The sequence below is a fragment of the Antechinus flavipes genome, chromosome 5 (genome assembly GCF_016432865.1).
Source record: "Antechinus flavipes isolate AdamAnt ecotype Samford, QLD, Australia chromosome 5, AdamAnt_v2, whole genome shotgun sequence".
NCBI lineage: Eukaryota > Metazoa > Chordata > Mammalia > Dasyuromorphia > Dasyuridae > Antechinus > Antechinus flavipes.
The window spans coordinates 70,855,046-70,864,586 of NC_067402.1; the positions used below are offsets into that span (position 1 = coordinate 70,855,046).

Consider the following 9,541-nt stretch of genomic DNA (forward strand, 5'->3'; position numbering starts at 1 on the left):
ACAAAAAAATTGGCACTGAGGTCATAAAGACCTGAGTTTCAAGTTCTGCCTCTGACAAATACTTCTTATGTTTAATGTCATTTCAGTGGCCTAAGCAACTCTGCCAAGAAATAACTGATCTGCTTAGGTAAAGGGGTTTTTTCTCATCAGGAATAAAATAAAAATAGTAAGATTTCTTTTTAAATTAATAATTATACTTTCTTAATTCTAAAGTTTCCTTGGCAAACACAATTTCCCCAAACCTGTTGCATTAGAAAACAAATAGGCTGTCCTTTTTTTTAATCCTCAGATCACAATTGCTATTTCAGGACTTGTATTTGTTGATCGTTTTTTCCATACGTCAATTTTCTTCGTTATATGTCTCACTAGGGTCTGGCAAAACATTATTTTCAAGGAGGGGAAGTGTGGGCTTGTAAAATAAGGGAAATGTTTCTTGGACAAAGATGAAAAAAAGCCTTTGTAAAATGCTTCTTCTGGTAAATCTTTCCAAGAATGGCATCCATTTCCTTTTTCTGTCTTCTCACAAATAGGTTTGTTGTTGGTGTCATTCTGTTATGTATGACTCTTCGTGACTCCTGTTAGGGTTTTCTTGGCAAAGATACTGCAGTAGTTTGCCATTTCTTTCTTCAGCTCATTTTACAGATGAGGAAATTGAGGCAAATTGGGTAAGGTGACTTGCTTAGAGTCACACATCTAGTAAGACTCAAGAAGATGAATCTTCTTGATTCCAAGGCCAGAGTTCTATCCCACTGTGCAACCTTTAAAATAAGACACATCCAGAAACAAGACTTTATGAAAGTTCAGCCAATAAATACAGAAAAAGAAAAGTTCTTGATTTTCAAATTCAAGAATACTTTTTTCAGATGCTTATTTGGGGAAAGAGATGGATTGGTAGAAAATGCAGAAAAGCAAATTTGTTATAGAGTCATTTTTCAGTCATGACTGACTCTTTATGATTGTATTTGGAGTTTCCTTGGCAAAGATACTAGAATGTTTCACCATTTCCTTCTTTAAATCACTTACAGATGAGGAACTGCGGCAAATAGGGTGATTTGCCCAAGGTCACATATAGATAAGTAAGTGTCCAAAGGCAGATTTTAACTCAGGAAAATGCATCTCCCTGATTCCAGGCCCAGCACTTTGCCTACTGTACCACGTAGAACTCCCTCACAAATGGGTAGAAATGAGAAGAAAAAAAACAAGACATTGGAAGGTCTCCAAGTACATAAAAGTATTTTCTTATGAATGATGGAATAAGGAGAATGAAGGAATTGGGAATATGAACATGAGATGGCCCATGTAGTCCCATTCAATCATTCATTTATAGGCATTTGGTAAATAGATGATGGTACTGTACTAGGTCTTGGAGTGAGATGTTGAAAGGAGAGTCTTCCTCCAAGTTTACTATCTAGTTAGAAGAAAACAAAGAGACACATTCATGAAATAAGAAAGAATGGTATAAAAGAAATTGTAAGGTAGGGTAAAATATTAGATTAATGACAAATATTCTTTTTTTAATATTTTATTTTATTTTATAATAACTTTATATTGACAGAATCCATGCCAGGGTAATTTTTTTTTACAGCATTATCCCTTGCACTCACTTCTGTTCCGATTTTTCACCTCCCTTCCTCCACCCCCTCCCCTAGATGGCAAGCAGTCCTATATATGTTAAATATGTTGCAGTATATCCTAGATACAATATATGTTTGCAGAACCGAGCAGTTTTCTTGTTGCACAGGGAGAATTGGATTCAGAAGGTAAAAAACAACTCGGAAAAAAAAACCAAAATGCAAGTAGTTCACATTCATTTCCCAGTGTTCTTTCTTTGGGTGTAGCTGCTTCTGTCCATCATTTATCAAATTGAAATTGAGTCTTTGTCAAAGAAATCCACTTCCATCAGAATACATCCTCATACAATATCGTTATCGAAATGTAAAGTGATCTCCTGGTTCTGCTCATTTCACTTAGCATCAGTTCATGTAGGTCTCTCCAAGTCTCTCTGTATTCATCCTGCTGGAATGACAAATATTCTTAAGTGTTATAGGAATTTAAAATAAAGACGATGGCCATTGTGGTTGGAATCAAAGAATGCTTCATAGAGATGAATTGTTGCTGTTTGTCCTTGATGGCATCAGGAAGATGATACCATGCATACAAGTGAACAGGATTGAAGTGAGGGAGGGCTGTGCAAGATCACCTCATTTTCCCCTCCAGAGGATCTGGGTTCAGTGGCCAGATACAGATCAGGACGACTGGAGATGGCCCTGGATGCAGTGAGAAACCTGGGCCTTTGTAAGCTAAGATCTCCAACAAATCTCAGTTTAATGCCCAACCATTGGTTAAAGCAAGGTAAGAAATGAGGCAGAAAATGACTTATTTTACCTAGTAAAAAAGGAGGGGATCAATCTGGGAGGGGAAAACCTTTAGGGTTGCTGGCCAAAATGAGAATTGCTATTTATGTTCACTCTGAGGCAATCAGGGCCAAAGCAGCGAGAAGTGGGCTTGGCCTGGGACCTTTTGTTGGCCAATCAGTGGGAGCCTGAGTGATTTGGATTTAAAGAAAGAAATCTTGCCCTGAATCCCAAGATAGGAAGGAGGGAAGGAGGGAAAGAAAAGGGAGGAAGGAAGAAGAAGAGATGAGTAGTGAGAACCAAAAAAAAAAAAAGTGTTATGAGTCTCCCTAATTAGAGCATGGGGCATCTAGTTGGTAAAGTGGACCTGGAGTCAGGAGGACCTGAGTTCAAATTTGATCTCTCTCAGACACTTACTAGCTATGTGATATTGGGCAAGTCACTTAATCCTGTTTGCCTCAGTTTCCTCATCAGTAAAATGAGCTGGAGGAGAAAATGGGCAAACCATTCTAATATCTTTGCCAAAAAACTTCAAATGGGATCATGGGGAGCCAGACATGACTAAATGAACAAAGCAACAGTCACAACAAGGTCATAGAAATATTTAAAAGAAGGGGATAATTAAGAAAGTAACTCCTTTTTGAAAGAAAAAACTTTAGTGATCCTCAAATCTTTCAGTTACTAATCTCTACTATCCTGGGATGAGGTAATTGATATTTTTGGACCTCTAATAAAACTGCATTGCATATATTCCGAAGACACCTGACTCTCACAACTGAGACATGGGAGCAAGGCCAAGAGGTTGGAATGCTCTGGAGAGGGTAAGAATAACCTACAATGGCTTAGAGAGCTGCTGTCATTTTTTTTTGTCTCTTTGCAGTTGTCAGGAAATGACCAGCCTTGGAAGCAATCAGTTCCCTGAAGTTTAAACCTGAGGAAGAAGAAATTGGGCTCTGGTCAATGGACCAATTTTTTTTTTCCTTTTCACATTTCCAGGATTAATAGTTGGGCCTCTTTCTAGCTAAAAAATAAACATATAATCCTGTGGGATTTTCCCCATATTACTTTGGTCTGGAAAGCACCACATTCCAAGATTTCTTGGGGGAATTACTGAAATATGGAACGTTGGGACTTGCTGGGGTTTCTGATCATCACATTAAACTGCAATGTGACAATTGTAGGTGAGTTTTAAAAATTTCTCTCCATTTTCCCTTTACCCCAAATGACAGAATCTTTCTCCTAGAAACTGATTTAGTTTTTAATTTTTACTTTTGTTGGTTGAGCTTTAAAGAAGAAACTTTTATGTTTTTGTCAATAAAAGACCCAGGAATGTGCTTCTCTGTTCATCCTACCTTATAGGAGGTTCTAACTTTACTTATTTTTTTCTTTTACATTTTTTATACTTTTCTTTTTCATTTTTCCTTCATTCCACTGTGCTTGTTTATGAAGGTCTTAAGTAAAATGCATCTTGAAATCTAACCAAGTCTTCTTTCATTAACACAAGTGCTGTGTATGAAGGCTGGAGCAGGTGGGAAATGATATTTTTATACTGTTATTTCCTTACTCAAATTACCAAGAATGGAGACAATTTTGCAAAAATAAATCATAGTTATTCTCCAAGTATGGTTTTTTTCTTCCAGTACATTTCTCATTTGTTTTTAGGTTTTTAAAAAATACTTAGTTGATATTTTGCTTTCTTATTCTTTGAAAAGTTGAGACCAGATGAACTTGTTTTTTTTTAAACCCTGCTGTCACGTGTTTACATTGCTTTAATAGACAAAAGACTCCATACCTTTTCCTCTCTGTCATCCCATTGCAGGTGATATTCATAGATCATTGATCTATAGCTGGGAGATAATAATCTGATCCTTAGAAATCACTTAATCCTATTCCCTCATTTACATATAGGGAAGCTGAAGCTGTGGAGATAGGTGATACAAGAGATAGAGCAAGACAGATCTGGAGTCAAGAAGACCTGAGTTTAAGTCTAACTTCATATACTTAACTAGCTGCATGAGCCCAGACAAGGCACTTAACCGTGTTTGCCTCAATTTCTCATTTGTAAAATGAACTGGAGAAGGAAATGGCAAACTACTCCTAGATCTCTACTAAGAAAACCCCAAATGGGTCATGAACAGTCAGACACAGCTGAATAAAACAGACCTAGAGACGTGGAGTGACTTGTCCAAGTTTATACAGGTAATAAATGGCAGGGATGGAATTTGAACTTGAGACCACTACAATACCGCTCAGTGGATAGAGCACTAGCCCTGAAGTCAGGAGGACCTGAGTTCAAATCTGCCCTCAGACACATAACACTTCCTACCTGAGTGACTCTGTCACTTAACCCCAATTGCCTCAGCAAATAAATAAATAAAAGATAAAAGCTTCATCTAATCCAATTGATGTTAAATGGTTCTTTGAAGTTTGTCTTCTAGGTAGATTTTGAAATTTCTTTCTTTCTTTTTTTTTTCTTTACTAACGATGGGGACTTTCACAGACTTGAATCTCATAATATAGAGGCTAGTTTGAATTACTGAACACTCAGGCTTATCAGTTACATTTTAATAAGTGCAGTTTGGTTATTTCAAGCAAAAACTGTAGTGTTTGATGCTTACAGTGTTCCCCAACAGAAATTCTGTGGATTGCTTCTATGAAGAGATATTGGCCACTCCATCTATATACAGACAATTATTCTGTGGAATGGAAATTCTTTAAAAAATTGTTTATTCCTTTAAGTCTTCTTATACCTTTGTTTACACCATTAGCTGGAGAAAAAACACTTTTTTTCAGAGACAATATGAAGATAAATTTCAGTTCTACTTGAAAAGAATTGGATTTTTTAAAAAGTTAAAATTAGTAGAGGCTGAGTTAATGCATGAATTAATATATGGTGTTTGTTTATTTGCCTAATAATCCTGAAGCACTTTAAGAACAAACACAATATTAGTTTACAAATGGGAAAATGGAGTCACATAGAGTTTACATTTCCTATTCAGAATATCATCCATAGGTTTGGGATTTATAAAAAACAAACAAATGGAAAAACATACTCTCTCTCTGCCTCTCTGTCTCTGTCTCTACTTGTCTCGCTGTTTCTCTTCCTGTTATTTTTTCTCTCTTTCCTCCCCCATCTCTCTCCTCTTTTTCTTTATCTCTTCCCTTTCTCTTTTCCTCACCCCACCACATGGTTTGTATGTTCTGTCCCCTGTTCTCACTATAACATTGCTCCTCATACTCAAACATTATTTTTGGAGGTTTGTTATACTTATTTATAATATTTTCACATTAATTTGCTCTTTTCTAGGAAAGATCTGGCTCATTTTCACAATAATGCTGAGAATGCTGGTAATCATTTTGGCAGGCTATCCAATCTACCAAGATGAGCAAGAGAGATTTGTTTGTAATACTCTGCAGCCGGGATGCTCCAACGTCTGCTATGACATGTTTGCCCCCGTATCCCACTTCCGGTTTTGGCTGATCCAGAACGTGGCTGTTCTCCTGCCATACGCCGTGTTCAGTGTTTATGTCCTTCACAGAGGAGCCCTACGTGCCGCGGGAGGAGCCCCACCAGATTGTTGTAGAGGGAGACATATCCTTACTGGCCGGCCTGGTGGTTCTCGTCTGAATGTCCCTCACTTTTCCACTGCCTACATAGCACAACTTCTCCTACGGATCCTGACTGAAGCAGCTTTTGCTGGTGCCCAATACTATCTCTTTGGATTTTGGGTTCCAAAGCGGTTTTCTTGTTATGACTCCCCTTGTACAAGCGTGGTGGATTGCTACATCTCCCGACCTACAGAGAAATCAATCATGATGCTTTTTATTTGGGGAGTCAATGTTCTGTCCTTCCTCCTAAGTTTTGTCGACTTGATTTGTAGCATGCAGAGATGGCTGAGACGGAAGCACCTGGCCAGACAGGGGATCAAAACTACTTGTGTCAAACAAGAGCAGAGCCCTCCAAGCATCTTTCCAGGCGAAACCAGGAACTGTCTGACCTCAGAGGTAGGAGGGGAACCTCCACACTTGGTGAAGAGTTCTAGTCAGACCAGTGACAACGATGAATGGCTTGACTCGAGAGAGGAAGATGTTTCTCTTCATCCTATGGTATGGCCTAAAGATGAAGCTTCCAGGTCAAACCTTCACAGTCCAGGCAATAAGTCCTGTTCTTCAGGAAGAATGGCTTTTCCAGATGAAGATGGCAGTGAGGTGATGTCCAGTGGCAGTGAACCGCAAGGGATAGTTCATAAGCAGCTGCAGGGCAGACCTGTCAAAGAGATGGTCCAGCCTCCCAGGCCCAAAGACAGCCCCCAGCGTGGAGAACTTGCATCCGCCCCACGAAGCAGACTTGGAGGGCATTATTCCTCCAGTGAGCTAAAACCTTCTGCTTCTCAGGTGAGCTGTGGCAGCCCTAGCTACCTGAGGGCCAAAAAGTCAGAATGGGTATAAAAATACGGTAACCAGATGGGTATTAAGGTCTGAGAAAGAAAATGGCCTAGCGAAGGCCCTTCAGTCTCAGCAGCCGCAGTCATGGCGGATGGAAACCACAAGAAAGATCCAATCTCACTTTTGTGTGGCACATGCAAATATCCAGGGAGGAATGATGAAAGGAAAGCAAAAAGCTGGCTAAGGAGAAAGACGATACAGGAAACTCAGACAGGTTGTCTTCACAGATTTAATTTCGATAACGTTGGCTGCTGGAAAATAAGATTTATTTTATGCTTTGTAAAGTTTGGATACTGTTCCAAAGAATATCACTCTAAGCTCATAATGCTACTTGTTTTGATGGTATTTTGGTTCGTATTTCCTCTTGAAAGCCTAACGATAGCCAAAAATGATTCAGCTGGGGCACAAAATTGAATTGAAAAACTAATTTTAAGCTTATCTTCAGTAATACGCTTGAATAGTTTCCCTGTATACTTTAAAGGGATATCATGTGGGGACCACTTGATTTTTACAAGTACAACATACACCTCAAGACTTTGTATCTTTGTATAAGTGCCTGAAAAGATACTGCTGGACTCCATTGGCAACATTCAGATGCCAACCAGGAAGTTTATGATAAAAAAAACTGGCAAATTTTAGGTCGCTGCTAATCTAATTGTTGTTATTTAAAGTTAGAGTTTGGTTAATTCTCTTCTAAGATGTTTAGTGTGAAGTGTTGTCCCTTTTACTACTGGAACTCAATTGTACTTTCATGGGTTATGGGGAAGTAGTTTCTTGGATAAGAAAAGACTTATGGCTTAGGGGGAATCAGAATCATTGATAGAAACCTTAGCTACCATCTAGTGTGACTTCCTTATTTTAAAGAGTTTTAATAACTGTGGATGTTGCTGCATAAGATTCTTAACTCTTGCTTATTGGTACTCCTATCTGGAAGGGGGAAGTGACAGATCTCACATATCCCTCACCTGCTTCCCGACTGTGAACCTTTTCCTTCCTATTGTGGAGACAAGAGAGTCAATCAGCTAAAACCTATTATAAATATTAACTGATTTTCAGAATACTGAGGTGGCCCTCACTTCCATTGGCCCTTTCCTCTGCTGTTTCAAGGAGTTTATAGCTGATGAAAAGTTATTCATCAAACACAATAGCTCCGAGCTCCCAATTAGGAAAGTTCCTGTCATTTAGAGAGAGATTTGGGTTTTTTAATTCAAAGTTTTGTGTCTATCTAAATGCTGGCTTCTTTTTATATTTGAAGCAATAATCAAGATACAAGAAATCTATTTAGGTAGAAGAAATGAGGAGTGTATATTACAGTCTATTATTGGTCAGGCAAAGGAAGGGGAAGTTTAGGAATGGGTATCTTTTGTGGGGAGAAGATTTGAAGAGGTGAGTTCCACTAACAGTTTTAGTCTGAGCCCTCTATGTTGAGGTGCTTGAATGGTCTGGTAATCCTCCTTAATCTCTCCCTTTTTCTGTAGGAGCTCAGCCCTCCTTTCAGCTCCACTTTTTCAGTTTCTTCATTCATTTCTTGTCTCTGAATCAACACTTCCTTCCAGTTTGGTTCATTAAATCCCAGTTGACAGAGGCTGGGCGTATGGCCTCCTCCCGGCTGCTCCATTCTTGCAGTTACTACTTCTACTTTTAGTCTTGAAAAGGCTGTGTATGTCCCTCTTCAAAAACTCCCTGACATTGACTCAAGTATGCTTCCCAAATCAAAAACTGAAATAGCTCCAAATAACTCTCAGGAATGAGAATGAATGATTGTCACTCTGAAATAAAAACACAAGGATGCCCGGCAGTTATCAACCTCTTGTCCTGCAGTACCTAGGAAAACGAGGCACAGAAAATTTAGGGGACCTAAGATCACACAGTCAGTCAAAGACAGACCTTGGAGTCACACTTGACTCCCATGAAATTTGAACCCAAGAGCTCTTTCTACCAAACTATGATGCCTTCCAAAGACATTGATCCATGTGCCATCTGGATACTTAATGGATCTGGCAAATCTTTTATTCAATTTCCTCATCTGTAAAATGGGACTAATAACACTGGCACTGATACTTTCTGGGTTGTATGACCACCGTGAGCAAGTCACTTAAAGTCACTTAACCTCCTAACATTGGTTTCTTTTTCTGAAAAATATGGATAACAGTAGCATTTCCTATCTTGTGAAGAAAGTCCTTGTAAGTCTTAAAGAGCTGTATAAACGTAACCTGTTCTTATTGTTGTTTTCATCACTGAACCTTCTATATGCTTCACTTGCCTTTTTTGTAGAATGGAATTAATAATAGCACTTATTTCTCAGGGTCATTCAAGTGAGATAATGATTGTAAAGTACTTAACACAGTGACTGGTATAAAATAAGCTGTCATCATCGTATCATTAATAGAAAGCCCATTAGCTTTTGGATTATCTAGACTTTTAGAAACCAACATTAATAATTGAATTGTAATATTACAATGTAGTCACAAAGCTCGCCTACTTAAATATATTATATTGCAGCATGACAGAATTGTAGGGGACAAACAGATGAATTTTTAAAGAGCATATCTTATGCTGTTAAATATGGTAGATGAATAAATAACACATGGGGTTTGGGATAATCCAGAGACTACTTATCTTTCTATATTGTCTTTTATAATGTTTCAGTCATGTCTGATTCTTCTCGACCCCATTTGGGGTTTTCTTAGCAAAGACGCTGGAGTGATTATCCCAAACCCCATGTGTTATTTATACTGTAT

General features: G+C 38.4%; 1 protein-coding gene across 1 annotated transcript; it reads left to right on the forward strand.

The window, feature by feature from the left end:
* The first annotated feature begins 1,201 nt into the window (after positions 1 to 1,201).
* Positions 1,202 to 7,823, forward strand: GJD4 (gap junction protein delta 4). Its single transcript, XM_052000565.1, has 2 exons — positions 1,202 to 3,535; positions 5,662 to 7,823. Exons 1-2 carry the CDS (start codon positions 3,472 to 3,474, stop codon positions 6,801 to 6,803), a joined length of 1,206 nt encoding a protein of 401 aa, XP_051856525.1. The 5' UTR covers positions 1,202 to 3,471; the 3' UTR covers positions 6,804 to 7,823.
* Positions 7,824 to 9,541: the final 1,718 nt, after the last annotated feature.